This window comes from Lissotriton helveticus, chromosome 3_1 (genome assembly GCF_964261635.1).
Source record: "Lissotriton helveticus chromosome 3_1, aLisHel1.1, whole genome shotgun sequence".
Lineage (NCBI taxonomy): Eukaryota > Metazoa > Chordata > Amphibia > Caudata > Salamandridae > Lissotriton > Lissotriton helveticus.
This window is the reverse complement of record NC_136061.1, coordinates 1,466,620,399-1,466,638,076: the sequence shown is the minus strand read 5'-3', so window position 1 is coordinate 1,466,638,076 and position 17,678 is coordinate 1,466,620,399. Positions and strand designations below refer to the sequence as shown.

Genomic DNA, 17,678 nt, shown 5'->3' with positions numbered 1-17,678 from the left:
CCTCAACTTCCACCTGGAGAACAACGACGACCGCAACACCACCACCCTGCTGGAAAACCTCGCAAACCTGGGACTCAAGCAGCTGGTGACCACCCCCACCCACTACGCCGGACACACTCTCGACCCCGTCTTCTCCTCCAGCAAGGACATCGCCTTCAGCCACACCACGGGACTCCAATGGACGGACCACAGCTGCGTCCACTTCAGCTTCAGAAGGACCACGCTCCACCATCACCAGCAACAGGCTCCCCACAGAAGCTGGAACAAGATCACGGCAGACCAGCTCACTACGTCCTTGAGCAAGAACCCTCCCACCAGCACAACGAACCCCAGTCAAGCAGCCACCAACCTCACGAAATGGATCAGCGACTGCGCAGACGAACTCGCCCCGCTGAAGACCCCGCCGAGCAGACCCGGCAGCAAGAAAGCCCCATGGTTTAACGACGAACTCAAGAGCTCCAAGAAGAACTGCAGAGCCCTCGAGAAAACCTGGCGCACAGACCCAACACCAGACAACATGACTGCCCTCAAGCTCGCCACCCGAAAACACCACCAGCTGATCCGCGCCACCAAGAAAACCGCATTCAAGGAACGACTGGACAACAACGCACACAACAGCAAGGAACTCTTCAACATCGTGAAAGAGCTCTCCAACCCCAACGCTGGAAACAACGACATCACCCCTTCGCAAGACCTCTGCAACTCCCTCGCCTCCTACTTCCACAACATGATCGCGGACATACACAACAGCTTCAGCACTCAACCAACGCACGCCACGACCGAACCACCGCCCCCCACCACCACCCTCCGCGCCTGGACCCCGATCAGCACCGAAGACACCATCCGCACGATGAACTCCATCCACTCCGGATCTCCGACAGACCCCTGCCCTCACCACGTCTTCAACAAGGCCGACGCTGTCATCGCACCCCACCTGCGGGACATCATCAACACCTCCTTCGACATCGCCACCTTCCCGGAGAGCTGGAAGCACGCCGAACTCAGCGCTCTACTCAAGAAACCATCAGCAGACCCCACCGACCTCAAGAACTACCGCCCCATCTCGCTGCTCCCGTTTCCGGCCAAAGTCATCGAGAAGACCGTCAACAAGCAACTGGCCGCCTTCCTCGAGACGAACGGATCCCTCGACCTCTCGCAGTCTGGCTTCCGGGCCAACCACAGCACCGAGACCGCCCTGATCGCAGCCACAGACGACATCCGAGCCCTGCTCGACAACGGAGACACAGCGGCCCTCATCCTCCTGGACCTCTCCGCGGCCTTCGACACTGTCTGCCACCGCACCCTAGTGCAGCGCCTCAGCAACGTCGGAATCCAGGAGAAGGCACTGGAGTGGATCACCTCCTTCCTCACCGGAAGGACACAGAGAGTCCGCCTCCCCCCGTTCAGATCCGAGGCCACCGAAGTCATCTGTGGCGTTCCTCAAGGCTCCTCGCTCAGCCCAACTCTCTTCAACGTCTACATGAGCCCCCTCGCAGCCATCGCACGCCAGCACAACCTGAACATCATCTCCTACGCCGACGACACCCAGCTGATCCTCTCCCTCACTAACGACCCCGCCACCGCCAGAGCCAACCTGCACGAAGGGATGACAGAAGTAGCCAAATGGATGTCGAACAGCCGCCTGAAACTGAACTCAGACAAGACGGAAGTCCTCATCCTGGGATCCTCACCCTCCGCCTGGGACGACTCCTGGTGGCCCCCCGCCCTGGGCAGCGCACCCAAACCAACTGACCACGCACGCAACCTGGGCTTCATCCTGGACTCCTCCCTCTCCATGACCAGACAAGTCAACGCCGTCTCCTCGTCGTGCTTCCACATCCTGCGAATGCTACGCAAGATCTTCCGATGGATCCCCACCGAGACCAGGAAGACGGTCACCCAGGCCCTCGTTACCAGCCGTCTGGACTACGGCAACTCCCTCTACGCTGGAACCACCGCCAAACTCCAGAAGAGACTCCAGCGGATCCAGAACACCTCAGCACGACTCATCCTGGACATCCCCCGCCGAAGCCACATCTCCGGACACCTGAGAGACCTGCACTGGCTCCCGGTCAACAAGAGAATCACCTTCCGGCTCCTCACCCACGCACACAAAGCCCTACACAACCAAGGACCAGGATACCTCAACAGCCGCCTCAACTTCTACGCTCCCACGCGCCAGCTTCGATCGACCAGCCACGCCCTCGCCGCCGTCCCCCGCATCCGAAGAGCCACCACAGGAGGAAGGTCCTTCTCCTACCTGGCCGCCAAGACTTGGAACTCCCTGCCGACCCACCTCCGCCTGACCCAGGACCACCTCGCCTTCAGGAAGCAGCTCAAGACCTGGCTATTCGAGCAGTAGCGGACCCCCCCCCCCCCAGCGCCTTGAGACCCTCCGGGTGAGTAGTGCGCTATACAAATGCTCTGATTGATTGATTGATTGAAATCCATCGTTTTTTTGCACTCCACATCACCCCAGTTCAGACATGGCCATATGCAAATCAGCCTTGACCCTGTGCCTCATGGGAACAGTCCAGCACGAACTGCCAAGCCATGTCTTTCCTGGACCGGAATCAAGCATCCTAGGACCGGTTTCTGGCTATCAGCCGTCTTCAGCCAGGATAGCTTGACTTCAGTGGTGTGGAGAGCATGGGACCCGCCGTCTGACATACCCATCCCACTCGGGGTGACAAATGCAAAAATAACAGTTGATGGACAGAATGCAGAACAATGTCATACATTCACCCCAGTACAGAGATCTGGGCCTAAATCCATTGTTTTTTTGCACTCCACACCACCCCAGTTCAGACATGGCCATATGCAAATCAGCCTTGACCCTGTGCCTCATGGGAACAGTCCAGCACGAACTGCCAAGCCATGTCTTTCCTGGACCGGAATCAAGCATCCTAGGACCGGTCCTCGGAAGCTTGTTTTCGGTCCAGGAAAGGCATGGCTTGGCAGTTCGGGGTGGACTGTTCCCATGAGGCACAGGGTCAGACTGATTTGCATATGGCCATGTCTGAACTGGGGTGGCAGAGTGGGATAAAGAACCGTGATGGATTAAACCCAGATCTGTTGACTGGGTGTGAGTGTTTGATTGGTTCAGAGACTCCGTCCATCACCAGCCCCCTTTTGTACTGCTTTGTTGGGTTGGCCTACAGTTGCTACTTCTGTCTATAGGCAGTAGAAGGACTGGACCATTGCCTTGTTGTGGTAACCTGCTTAAAAAGCTTCTCCAAGGGCTCAAAGTAGAGCTTGACTCTTGTTAAAAAGTCTCAGCGACATATACTTCACCTGCAGTATTTTTTAACTACACTGCTGGGAGTTCTGACCTGCTTTGTGATGTCAATTCCAGTTCTAGGCCCTTAAAGGTTGTTCCTGCTGCAAAGAACTACAAAAAACGGAAGAAAACTACAAAATCAATGCTTCGCCCTTCTTGTAGCTGTATTTTCAGAAACAGCACTGCTGTGCGGGACACCATACCGACACAGCACAGTCGGCCAAAGAAATCGGCACCTGTCAGTAGCCTGGAGAAGGGCTGCGCGCCAAGTTCAGCACACCAGTCTCCAAAGTCTGAGACCACTGCATTGACTTTGATGCAGCCCCTACTGTGCGCCTAAAAGAAGGAACGCATTGTGGGACCGGTACTGAAGAAATCTACGCAGCACCTGTTTGCCTCTACCGCATTGGCCTCCAGTGTATCCTGGATTTCCACGCATCGCACCTGTGCAGCACGCATCTCCGACACAGCACCCACAGACCAGAATCATCTTGGAATCTTTGCATCATCCCAGATTCTCATGCTGTGTTTTCTGAAACTTCCCTCCTCTGCTGCTGTTTTGCCTTGTGGATTTTGAAGCAATTGAGGTACTTTAGGTAAAAATCATGCATTCATGGATTTCTATGGACAGAATTGCTTGAAACATTTTCTTAAGTCATATTTTGATTTGGGATTGTTAGTTTTTTGTTGTTTTGGTTGTGTTTAGTTTAAATAAAGATACTTTTTTTCTAAAATGATGTGGTGTCCATTTGTAATGTTTTCACTGTGTTACTGTGTGTGATGTGTACAAATAATTTACACATTGCCTCTGAGATAAGCTTTTCTGCTGGTACCAAGCTATCAAGTGGGTGAGCAGGGGTTATTTAGGTGTGTAACTCCCTTATCCTGACTAGATGGAAAGATTTCTACTTGGACAGGATGTATACAAGAGACCCCCATTTCTAACAAGTATGTGCTAGTGTTCTTCAGCAAACAAATGGTAAAAGTACATTTGATCCCTCCAAAGTCCAACACTTTCCCTACTATTGCATAGTTTAGACTAAAAATAGTAAGCCTAACTCTTATAAAGACCAATACATTCCTTGCTGTGCTTAGGTTTGAATAAAAATGATACATTTAAACCCTCAAATTTACAATACAGTTGGACCTGGCCCTTTCTATAGGGCCATCAACAAACATATAGGCGTTGCCCTCCACTTTTTGCTGAGTTTGTTTTTGTTGACTTTAGGACTCTGAGCACTTTACCACTGCCAACCAGTGCTAAAGTATTCAATCTCTCTCCTTAGAACCTGGTAGAATTGGCTTATATCCAATTGCATATTGAATTTACTTATAAGTCCCTAGAAAAGTGGTACTACATGTACCCAGGGCCTGCAAAATAAATGCTATAATTGGACCCGCAACACTGATTGTGCCACGCCCTTAAGTAGCCCTTTAAACGTGTCTCAGGCCTACCACTGCAGAGCCTGTGTGTGCAGTTTAAAATGAATTTTTAAATTGGCAAACTAAAACTTTTTCCAGGCCTAAACGTAACTTTTTTATTATGTACGTCATCCCATGGTATGTCCTGGAGAGCCCCGAGTACAGAGTGTAGTTTCTTTAAAATGTTAAACAAGTACTTTTAAGTTTTAAATGTCCTGGTAGTGAAAAGATCTTGAATTCATTTTTCACTACTACAAGGACTAACTCTCCTGTAGAATAACATTGGAATATATTTCATAAGTGTAACTTTTAAATAGGAAGAGATAACTGGTTCATGTTGAGTGTCTCTGGAATCCTAATTTAAAACTCTATCTTATGGTGAAGTCAGATTTTAACTCACAATTCTGGAAATGACACTTTTAGAAAATTGGGCTTTGCATATTGCTCCTAGACAGCCATAGGCAAAGCGAGCTTATGTGGGACTGGATGAACCATCACTGACAGGATGGGTGGAAGGATCTGGGCCCAGCCTAATTACACCTGAATAGGCTGATTTCTATCTCCACACAAAGGGCTCAATATCTCCTGCAGTTAGTCTGGAGCCCAAGCCAGAACGGCAGGCCATCTGTGCACTTCAAAGCCATGCTTCTAGAAGTGTTTCCCAACTTCAAAGGCACAACTGTGTATAAATGAAGGACCTCTGCCACCACTTCAGTTCACCTCTGGACCTGTGGATACTCTTGCAGGAAAATGGACTGCTGTGCAGTTACAAGGACTGCCACCATGCTGGACTACTACTCTGAAGGAGCTGCTGCCATGGTGTGCCTCTTGCCTGGGGAAGAAGAACCAGACCTGCAAGCTAACCCTGAATCCTGAATGCCAGAGTGATTGATAGGGTTAGATTTGTGGCCTCCTGATCTGAGCCTCAGAGACATAAAAGGTTCCCCATCAGCTATCAGCTCCAGGACCCATCTTCAGCGAGGTCCTGACCCCCAAATAGTGCCTCTCAGGTTCTGGACCCTTGGAGTGGTTCTCGAGCTCTTGAAATCAAGCTTTTGGGCTCCTCGTGACCAGCAATGGTCCCGCTCACTTAGGAACTGTGCTGATTGCTCCAAAAAAGCACAAGCCATCACCAGCCCATCTCTTCACACAATAGCATCAACAGCCCGTGGGGGACTGCCAATGTGAAGCTCCAGCTCACCCTTCTACTACACCCGCTCTGCTCATCATGCCACACCGACCATCGCATGTGATGCTCTCCTTGCTCCTGGCAACCCTCTTCAATGCAAACAGGATAATTGCTTTTTGTTTCATTAGTAAATTGCAAATGTATCAGAATAATTCAGCCAGACTGGATAGCAGAATCAACTGTTTTTTTAAAATATATTTTTATTGAGAGTTCATAAAAACAGAATCAACATTACATTTGTAAAAGATTTAGTACAGTACATGGCATGTAAATGTAAATAAGTAATCGACATTCAAGTATCCACAACATAGTTATAAAGTGCAAAATAGAGTTGTAAAGTGCAAAGTGCTTAAAAGTACGTAGAAGCAGACTGGTGGTTATGAAGATAAGCTTTACGAATCAAACACACTCCAAAACTTTTCATATTTCTTGAGCGCCCCTGATCTAAGCACATATTTTCTTTCCCTGCCCTGGATTCATAGTAATTTAGCCTTCCATGCCTGAAAGGTCGGTACTTGGTTGGTTTTCCAGGACTGCAGAACCAGTGATTTAGCTATTAGGGAGGCTATAAAAAGAAATTCATCATATTGGGTGTTGGTCGCTGAGCAGCCTAGAACAGGAACTAGATCATCGAATATTATAGAAGCTTTAAGCTCAAGTGAGAGGTATTTTTCAATTTCCTTCCAGAGTGGCCGGATTTTAGTACATTCCCAGACAATGTGTTTCCAATTCCCTTTTTCCTCACAACGGAAACATTTGTCGGCAACTAGGGGGAAGATATTATGGAGATAAGAGGGAGTTCTGTAAATCAGCCATTTTTTATAGAATTGAATGCGTTTAAAGTTAGCGCAGCGGAAGATTGTTTTATTGAATTTATTTATTTTATCCCATGGTTGTTGATTGATTTCAATATCCTTCCTCTTTTTCCACCTCTCAATAATCTTACTAGAAGATTCCTGCACCTTGTCCTCTTTTAGTATTTTAATCAAAATGCTCATCTTTTTTTGAGTTTTATTATTCAACGCTGTAGAGATAGTTTCCTTAATATAAAGATTTCCTATATATAGCTCCCTGAGTATTGGATTAAGCATAAGGAAAGACCAATTCAGGATGGCATGAGAATGGTGCACCTGTCTGTTCAATTGTCTGAAAACCATTGTCTTTCCAGAGGTTAATTATTTTACTGTTCATACATCCCTCTTCCCCTAGGTTAAAGTTATTCAAGTCCGTTGTGTTACATATTCTAGGAATAGAGTGGAATTTGAAAAACTGGATTTTCTGTCAGAAAATCCACTGGAGGTACTTGTAACGAATTTTCTTTGGATCTTTAGTGACTCTGATTGGATCAATTATTTTTACCTCTAGCAGCATCTTCTTCATAAAAAAATTGTCTGCCTCATTCGTGTCTAAAAAGAAAAACCTAAAACTGTGGTGAGCAAAGGACGCAAAATAATATTCTCTGATATTTGGGAGGGACAACCCTCCTTGTGCAGATGTAAGATATAAGGTGCTAAGTGCAAGCCTAGGAGTCTTTTTGGCCCAGAGAAATGAGGAAATTAGGACATCCACTTTTTTTAAGAAGGAGACATGAATAACACAGGGTGCTGCATTGAATAAAAAATTAAAAAGAGGTAAAATCGACATTCATATCAGTGCTGCTCGACCCATTAAAGACAGGGGTAATAAATTCCAGCGTTCTAAAGGGGACTCAACCTTTTTTAGCAGCGGTGAATAATTAAGTGAAAACAAGTCGTCTAAATTGTCCGATATAAATATTCCCAGGTATCTCTTCGGCGTTAGGTTGTAAATTTGCCTAAATTCTGGTATTAAAGTTTCTACAGTGCAGTTTATTAAAATAATTTCCGTCTTGTTAACATTAATTTTGTAACCCCCTAGTTTTTGGAAGTCAGAGCATATTTTTAGAATTTTCGCTTGACTTAAGGGGTTAGGATCTAGAAAGAGGGCAATATCATCTGCGTACAATTTTATATTAGTCATGCCAGCTACTGGGACTGTATCGGTTCGTAGATTCCTAATCGCAATAGCCAAGGGTTCAATAAATAATGCAAATAGTATTGGCGACAGGGGACAGCCTTGACGAGTACCTCTAGTAATCTGGCATGTCCCAATATTAGAATTGTTGATGATAATCTGTGCCCTAGAATTCAGATATAGTTGTTTTAAAAGAGAGATAAAAACATTCGGGAAACTAAAACTGTGCAAAATAGCAAACAGGCAGTCCCAGGACACTAGATCGAAGGCTTTCTCCGCGTCCAAAAACCAGATTTGGGCCTTCACTTTATTAGTTTTAAAAAAATCTAGTGCCTCCAATAAGAACTTTGTATTTGTGTGGAGGTGCCTGCCTGCAATAAAACCGCACTGATCATTAACTACCAGACCTCCCACTATTTTATTCAGTCGGTTTGTTAAAAGCTTTGTAAAAATGTTATAGTCTGTGTTTAGTAGACTTATAGGTCGGTACAAATTTATATTCTCCCTGTCCTTTCCTTTTTTTAGAATACTAACTACTACAGCTGAGTGAAAAGAATCCGGGGGGATCCTCCTTGGAGTAGATCATTTACTAAAATTAAAAATTCTTTGCGTAGAGTTCCTCCAAATTGTTTAAAAAATTCAATCGGAAGGCCATCGTCTCCGGTGGCCTTACCGTCAGGGAGGGAACCAATCACCTCATTTAATTCAGACTCTGAGAAGGTCTCAGTGAGGGATTTCTTGTCCTCATCATCTAGTTTGGTAATTGTAAGTTGAGCTAAAAACTCCCCTATTGAATCAGATGAGGCCTCTTCTGTTGCTTCATTGACCCCCTCATAGTGTTTTAGAAACCACTCACCAATTGAGGTTGTGTTCTTAGCATGCATTTTAGTGATCGGGTCGGTTAATTGATCTATTCTATTACGAGCCTGTTTTTCTTTGGCTTGCCAGGCCAGGAGCTTCCCTGTGTACTCGCTCTCCTCGTACAACCTCTGAGCGTAAAAGTTGCTATTAGTTTCGCCCAGGGCATAGTAGAAATCCCTCATCCTACACCTAGCCTCGGAAAGTTTTCGTCTAGAATATGTTGATCTAACCCAGTAGTGTTCTTGGGTTGCCTCTATGAGATCAGATTGTAATCTACATTTCTCCTCCTTTCTCGCCTTGTACTTTGGTATATCTTTAGATGTAATTAACCCCCATAAAGTGCCCTTAAATGCATCCCAAATCGTGCTCAACGTGGCAGTGCCTCTATTTTGTGCAAAGAATTCTTCAATTTCTACACACCATTGAGGATCCAGGAGGTTAGATTTATTAAAAAACATTGTTTTATAGGGCTTATGTCTTGCGGTCCCAGTTTTACCTCCATGGAAACTGCCGCATGATCCGAAAAGGCATTAGATAAATGAACATAGTTATGTAGCTCTAGCTCATGGGTGGTTAGAAAGAAATCTAATCTTGAAGCAGAAATGTACTTCGCCGAAAAACATGAATATTCTCGTTTGAGGGGATTGTTGACTCGCCAATAATCCATGATGTGAAGGTCTAGTTTACAACTTTGAATCGCCAAAGCAGATTGGGGTTTATTCTGACGGCGATCTTTTTTGGACGAGTCCAATACAGTATTTTGCAAAAAATTAAAATCGCCCCCCCATACTATTAACCCAGGAAGGCCTGTTATAGCGTTCTTTAACTCTAGAATTGGCAGAGAATCATCTAAAATAGAGGCGTAAATTGTAGCAAGAATTATGTTTACATTGTTTAATTTACCAAGAGCGACGGCCCATCTACCACTGGGGTCTGTGACTGTCTGTGACTGTACCTACCAGAGTGAAACCTAGATGTTTTCCTATCAAAATACATGTTCCTCTCTGTGTCAGTCCAGCTGAAGAGGATATCGTATGGCCAACCCAGCTCTTGAATATTTTATCTGCGATAGCAGAATCAACTGTAAGGAACATATTTCTCCTGTTCTTGCTTTCCTACATTGGTTGCCAGTGAAGGAGCGTGATCTCTTTAAATCCCTCTATCTAGTTTACAAAGCCTTTTATTCTCCCACCAGTTCACAACTCTTTCATTGTTTTAATCAATCTTACCCCTTCAGTGTACTATGATCTTCGAATCTCTAACAACCCCAGAATCCCATCTAACGTTTAAGTAAGAAAGATATTTTTTGATTGCAGCAGTGAGATGGAATATGCTGTCTAAATATCTCGATTCTGAAACAGAATTACTGAAATTCAGAAGACTATGAAAACCTGGCTATTTCCCAAAACAGCAGTCTATGATGGGTTTGTTGGTTTTGTGTACTTCCTAGGAATGTCTGGTTTTCATAGCCATGGTACACTAATAAGCATGATACAATGCTAAAGAAAATCAAAAAAGAAAGAAAGAAGGATAACGCCCTCAGGCATACCACTGTTTTGTCGTAAATATAGAATGTTAGCCCTCTGGTTGTACTTTTGAACACTGTGGTGAAACTACAGTAAAAAACTTGGTAACTATTTATCTTTTTGGTGTTGAAAGTACATGTTTCACATAGCATAATAGACTTTTTTTCTGACATTGAAGATATTCCAGAATTCATGAAAAATGTGTCCTAGTTTTAGCTTTCTAAGTGCACTAACCATCATTTCTATCACAAAAGAACATCCTTATTTTGGTAATTTAGTGCAGTATCCTCTTGTGTAAATACTTCCAGTTTTGCAGCATGTGAAGGTATTGAAACTATTTTCTCATATGTGTCTGGAGGCCTGCCCCGCAACCAACCTGCCATAACAGACCAACACATAATGTGTATGGCTTTTTTCTGTGTACTGCATGGTTAGCTAGAGGACCACGCTCCTACCATGCCTACCCAACCCCCACTGACTGCACACAGCCTGCCATGTACTCATTATGTGCTGGGAACAGCTTTAGGCCGTGACCTGTTCCCACCCACTAACTGCCCTGTGCAGTGGGAGTTGGTTGCAAGGCTAGCCTATCCTTACACCGTATAATTTACTGGCTGCAAAATGACATTCAAATTAATTAAACAGTGTCAATGTTATAAATGACTTAAACTTAAACTGTCCTCTTGTTTATCTTTTTCTACACCTGGATACATTTTTACATTAACAGTCGTAAGCTTAATCTTCTAAACGTCTGACAAATTGTGTGTTGATTCACTTAACAGTGCTGATTTTATTAGCATGTGTACACTTCTTTCACCCTCTATTGATGTCTACTCTCTGGTGGTCCTCCACGAAATTGAACAAAACCAAAAGTAATCTAAACATGGTCTGCCTCTGCCAACTTTGATTTAAATACATCAGACAGTGCCAAAGGTATTAGTAAATCAAAAATATTCAGATCCCCCTCTGTAGCTCCCATTAGAGCTGCACAAAATCTGAAATACCTGCTCCGCATGTAACTTGCTAATTATCTAACAAATTGGATGTAGATTCGTCAAACAGTGCTAAAGTTTTAATTTTTATTGTCCCCCTCCTCCCACCCTTGATGGGCATGCCAACCTTACAAATATTAAAAGAAGGTTCAATTTGCAAAGTTCCTCTCAGTTTTCATGCAGATACATAAAAGAGTGTCAAAGTTATTAGTAAATCAAACATATTTTTAAATGTTATCCCTTGAAATTTGCAACGCTATTGGTTCTTCATGAAACCCTCAATGAGTTTCAATTGCTAACTACTTTCCACATTTGACGCAACTTAATGAAAAAGTGTCAAAGTTATAAGCAAATTAAAATGCTTAGACACCCCCATTAACTGTGCCGCTCCTTTTTGCACTGACCAAAAACATGACATATGAATAAAAAACTAATCCTTCATAGCTTCTGCCAATTTTTGTGTAGATTCAACATACAGTGCCAAGTTTAATAGTAAATGAACACCCCATCCCCAAATGTTTTACAGGTTTTCTGAAGTTTGTGCATATCCATCCATGGACTCAAAAGCTATGAGCAAATCAAAAATGTATTTTCAAAGAAAATTCAGGCCATGATTTAGAGTATGGCGAACAGGGTACTTTATCAACGGAAAACTACCTTCCATGGCCATGGAGTAGGGGCTGTCCAAGTGAAGCCATCACACTGCCCACTTTATTTAAGGTGGTGAGGCACAAAAAATGTAATGTCCCCCACACCCTGGAAGAAAATAAACAGGGTGTGGGGAACAATTTATTATTGTTTTTTCAGTAACAAATTCCCACATTGGGAGTTTGTTTTTGAAATACAAAAATGTTTTAAAGTTTGGTGGATGGCTTTCAAAACTAACAATAGCTGTCCACCAAACATGTTGTATCTTGAAGAGAACCGTGGTGATGGCTGTTCATTTCAGCATACTGAAATGACTGCTGTGCAAGCAGTTATCTCTAAGAAGGATGGACTACAGACCATCAGGGTGGCAGACGTTCAGTCCTCCTCCAAGCTGAAGGATCGTAGATAATAAATATTACCTAAAACCCAAGATGGCAATTTAGGACTATAATACACAATATCTGCTAAGTGTTATTTATATAACATGGTTTATTAATTGAGTTTTATACATTTAAGAAAGATTTAGATCATTTGAGCATCGTTCCTTTAGTGTTCATTGCTTGTTTGCGATTGCATAATGTCTGTCAATGTTTTGAGAAATGTGTATTTTTGTTGGGGATAATATGAAAATAGTTAGAATGTGGTTTATGCAACAATTATGCCTCATTATAAATCCACATTTTAAATGCACAAAGCTTTATAAGAAAATCGAAACATGCCTTCTGAAATGTGACTAGGTTTAACTAGACATAAATAAAGAAAGAAAATAAAGTGCAATGTGGGATAGTGTAGCTCCCACATTGCCTGCGCAATTTTTATGTTTACAAACTGGTGAGGATTCATTAGTAGATGCTTGTTTCAAGGATGGACCTCCAAGGGTGTGCTTGACAGGCACTGATTAATGGTAAACGCTTTTTGAAACTCTGCCATTTTTGAGGGTTGTGTAAAAGTAATCTCTCCCAAAAAAGTAACGATTTTGAAGTAATCTTCCCAAAAATATATACAAATGCACTCATATCCATTCTAACTAAAGAAAACATTCAATAAATCCTTCATACAAGTGACAAGACTTCTCACACAAAGAGCTTACCGTCTCTTCTGTTGAGCTTTGCAAAGCTCGTGCTGAAGGAGCCAAATAGCTCCGATGAGCTGTCAAAAGCAGCTGGGGGCAGAGAGGAGGCCAGCGGCTCATCGCAATTATCTGTGGACAAGACAGGAAGCAAAAATACAGTCAGAAAAACGTGCGCTTTTATCGCACAATACAACACTAATTGAATCTCCCACTTTCCAAAGACAAACAAGAAATGTCTTTCTCTGGCCCTGGGTTTATTATCAGTGAGCAGTCCTGGCAACAAAAAGGAAGAAGCTGAGCAGAGCAATGGTGCTACGTTACTGAATACATGGCATTCTTCTGGTCCCAAGCAAACCATTACCATGCCTGTCCTGAAGCAGGGACATCTTAAGGATTTTGGGGGCCATGGGTCAAACGTGTTTTGGGTGCCCCTGTTCGCAACAGCTTTGAATGTATAATCCAATTTCAGATTTTTCATGCCCTCTTTGGCCAGGCCACCGACACTGCACATTAGTCAAAAGACTAAATGAGTTTCCAATAATATACTGGGATAATGATGTGTATTTTAGATACTAATAGAGGCTCACTAATATTATTGCAAATCTTCTCTGCGACCCACTGCCATTTCTCATGTGTGAGGTCCTGTTTTGATCTAAATTGAACTTTTTTAACCGCTACCGCGCTAGCGGGTTTTCCCGCTGTGCGCTGAAATTTAAAAATCGCGCGGTTTGTGACAAAGCCAGCTCGTCATCCGCGTAGCGCAGGTAACGCCCATGACGAGCTGGCTTTGTCATCCGCATGGAAGGGGTTAAGGATGTTGCATGGTGTTGAAAAGCAAACAAACATTTGTTTGCAAAATGTCTCTAATAGCCTCCCACACATAACTTGTATTAAAAACAAATTAAAGGAAAATAGTATTTATAACAATATGGTTAATAATCATTCAAGGCCATGGGATTGCTTGGAGAACAGAGCCCTATCTATCAGGGGGCCTGATAGGCTAGGGCCTGGGCCAGAGCTCACTTTGCCCATGCCTTAAAACATCTCTAGCATTTGGGACTTTATATGTATTTAGCTATGCAGTACGTTAGCCTGGGTGCTGAAACATTTACTGTTCTTTAACGGGAAAAAACCTTTACAATGCAGTCATTACATCTCACTACCTTTACATAGCAGTCAGTACATCGCAACATCCTTTACATTGCACGTCATAACAACGCAGCCATTACATTGTATGTCACTACAACGCAGGCATTACATCGCAAGTCATTACAACGCATACCATTACAATGCATAGTACCCTTACCCTATCCGACACTTACCCTACTGTTGCACTCACTGGAGTTACTATAGTCATTTTTACCCCTACACTATCCAACACTTACCCTACTGTTGCATTCACTGGAGATGGAATAGTAATTTCTACCCCTACACTATCCAACACTTACCATACTGTTGCACTCACTGGAGTTAGAATAGTAATTATTACCCCTATACTATCCAACACTTACCTGAAATGTAATGTAATGGTATGCATTGTAATGGTATGCATTGTCAAGGTATAATGCGATGTAATGGAATGTGTTGTAAAGGTAGTTTCTCAAAATGTGATGTAATGGTATTCTATGTAAAAGAATGCGTTGTAAAGAATGTTGCGATGTAAGAACTGAGTTGTAAAGGCATTCATTGTAAATGTATGCGTTGTAACGTCAGACATTCTTCTTTAAAATGGGGGAAAAATAAGCACCAAACTGCGTGACACGCCTAGTATGGGAACACATGGAGAGAAATATTGCCTTTCAGCGGGAAATGGTATAGTCCAAAGCTCTGTTTTTTTAATATAAAATCAGGGCCTTTGGTGGTCATATCACTGACAATATAAGATTTGAAAAAAAAAAATTGTCTACGGGTGCTTGTGGAAGACAAATTCTATGGAATGGAATCTAGAGAACGATAAAGTGATTCTGGTATTTTACTGACCTCTGCTGGACGTTTTCTATCAAGGAAGTTAAATAGAGGCAGTTGCCAAAAAAAAAAAGAAAGTCCCTCAGCAGAAAGCAATTCTGTTATTTTACTGACCTCTACTGGCCGTTTTCTCTCAAGACAGTTAAATAGAGGGAGTTGAAAAAGCAGAAAGCAGTTTTGGTATTTTACTGACCATTACTGGTCTTTTTCTATCAAGACAGCTAAATAGAGGCAGTTGAACAGAAAAAAAAGTCCGTAAGCGGAAGCAGACAAGTCCTAGGGCTGATCTTCAGAGCCCACAAAGTACTACATATATGTGTATATACTAAAGTACATACACGAGGTCTTGAATGCTTGACCTCAAAACGGAGCATAAATGCTGATAGGATGGGTTCCTTGAAACCCCTCTAAAAGAGTAAATACTAGCACTTTTTAAAGTTTGAAAGGAGAAACGTGTCTGCAGACCGGGATCTTGAGATCTTGAACATACATATTGTCTCTGACCTATGAAACCTTACAAATGATAATTTAGGGTCAAGGAGGCAGGCCTGTCTTAACTACATATTATTTTATTAAGCTCCTTAAACAACTGGATAAAACTTGAGAGTTAAATAAAACAGCATCAACACCATTGTACAACTTCTCTTGAAATGCTTTTCTCACTGTTGCATCTGTCTTTAAATGCTTATGTTAATTGAGTTTGTTTGTTTGTTTTGGTTGTTTCACTTAGTGTTTCTTTGACAGAAATTACTGTTTTTCCTTATATAATACAGAATTTTCATCATTGTTTGTTTTCCATTTTTTAAATTTGAAACACTTCATAAAGTGTACATTTATTGGTTGGCATTTTATGGCTATCTAGTATTAATATAATGCTTTTAAACACATAATGCAAATTTCTTGCTGACAACAGTCTTACTTGTCGGCAATCCTCATTATGTTGTGTGTTGGTGTTGCAGGCACAATGAAACAAGCAGCCAGCCCAGTAGAAAGCCCGTGTTCGCACGTTCCTTCTGTATTTACTTGTGTAGGCTGCAATTGTAGCAGGCACATAGGCAAGAGAGCATGTCTTCCACTACATACCACAGCAATCTCACCAACCTTCTTTTTTTGTTACTCTAGGTGTTGCATTGCGCATACGGGAAAGTAAGGGGTATCAAACAAATCTCCCCACTGCCTGTGGGTCATTATTTGGCTTGGGAAAAGTTGCATCCTAATTTCTGGAACAAAAAAAAGTGAGAAATGAGGAAGCTATTTTTCAGTGTGTTTTGACTTTATTTTGGCATTTTGAGACGACCGAGGTTTCGTTTTCCTCCTTACTCAGCGCAATTAGTGTACTGTTCGGTTGCTCGCCTGGTTTGAATTTCATTGTATCTTTTAGTGCAGTGGCTTCCGTAAATGGGAGATCCATCCATTTCTGACAAAGAGAAGCTTGGGGAATTATTTTCCCCATAAAAGAAGGCATCCTTTAAAGTAGCTTTTCAGGGTTTTAAATGTGAAAAGGAAAACAGTAAAAATTGGATGCTAAAGAAAAATGATTAAGACGCCTCAAAAGAAGAGAAATGTGGACAATGTTAGAGTGAAATAAGAGGAGCCTTCCTGAAGAACAATGTAAATAAGATGATGGTAAATTACTTACAGACAACAGCATTTGGTAATGAACCACAATTCAAATAGGAGAAGAAAAGAAGGCAAGGTATCTCCAGTGCTGGACTCTCTAGTCCAGAGGCTCAAAAACAGGAGTTTTATCAATAAGATGCTGAATTGGAGCATGGGGATCATATCTTCTTTCTAAATTAAGATGGAAGTTTTGTTCCTGATGACATTCATGTTGGTGATAAGTTAAATGCATTTATCTGAGTTGCAAATTGTAGTTCCCTAGATAAAGGGACATTTGACCCTCAAGAATCCATTATCCAATGACACTGAATGACAATGAATTTATTAACTGTTCAATTAATTAAAATCATTACAGTAAGAAAGGATAAAACTGGTGAGTAAAACAATAATCACATTAAAACTTAAAAGACTGCTGGTTAAAAAGTTTTTTGTTCAAGTATTATATCCCTGCTCCGCTGCACCCACTCGGACCGTCAGCACCGGGTCTTTATCATAAGTCCTTGCACCAAATTTCTTAGACAGCTGCGTAGGCCTTGGTGGTTTTCTCCTACGGCAGTCTGTGGATCGTTCTCTTTATCCCTTCCGCTTCGAGATATTGATGTGGTGCGATTTCTGTAGGGCGAGTGGACAGAATCATGGCTCTTCCCTCATTTGAGGGGAGGCTGCCTTGACCCCCTTATTGTACCACGCTGGTGGACCTGGTTTGTTTGTGATCGTTTGCTGCCTTTAAAGCCATTCCAATCAGATGAATGAATTTCCCAAGACTCGCCAAGGTCATCGTGGTTATTCTAGAAAAGCACAAGGCTGATGCTTCGCGGCATGTCTTGATTCCCTTGATGATGCAGACTGGGAGGAGAAGTCGACGGCGTTCGTTCGTGAGGGAGGGGCAGCAGCATAAAAGGTGAAGCCAGGATTCTCTCGTGTAGGGGCCCAGTCTGCAGCTTGTATTTTCCCCATTGCGAGCCCATGTGGGGTTAAATTCAGTGATTCCTAGAGTACAAAGTCTCATAGAGAGGACTTTAGTTCTGGCTTGTGGTGTCAGGGCCTCATTCAGGTAGGGTTGTGCCTTGCCTACCGTGTAGGAACTATTCAGCGGGTCTAGGTGGGGGCT

General features: G+C 43.0%; 1 protein-coding gene across 1 annotated transcript in view; it reads right to left on the bottom strand.

Annotated features, from left to right (window-relative positions):
• LOC144824267 (contactin-associated protein-like 5) overlaps nt 1-17,678 on the bottom strand; it is a 1,441,011-nt gene that overhangs the window by 1,302,132 nt on the left and 121,201 nt on the right. Inside the window, exon 3 of the mRNA XM_078683402.1 lies at nt 13,001-13,111. Coding sequence (XP_078539528.1) covers nt 13,001-13,111 — 111 coding nt within the window. The remainder of the gene's footprint in view (nt 1-13,000; nt 13,112-17,678) is intronic.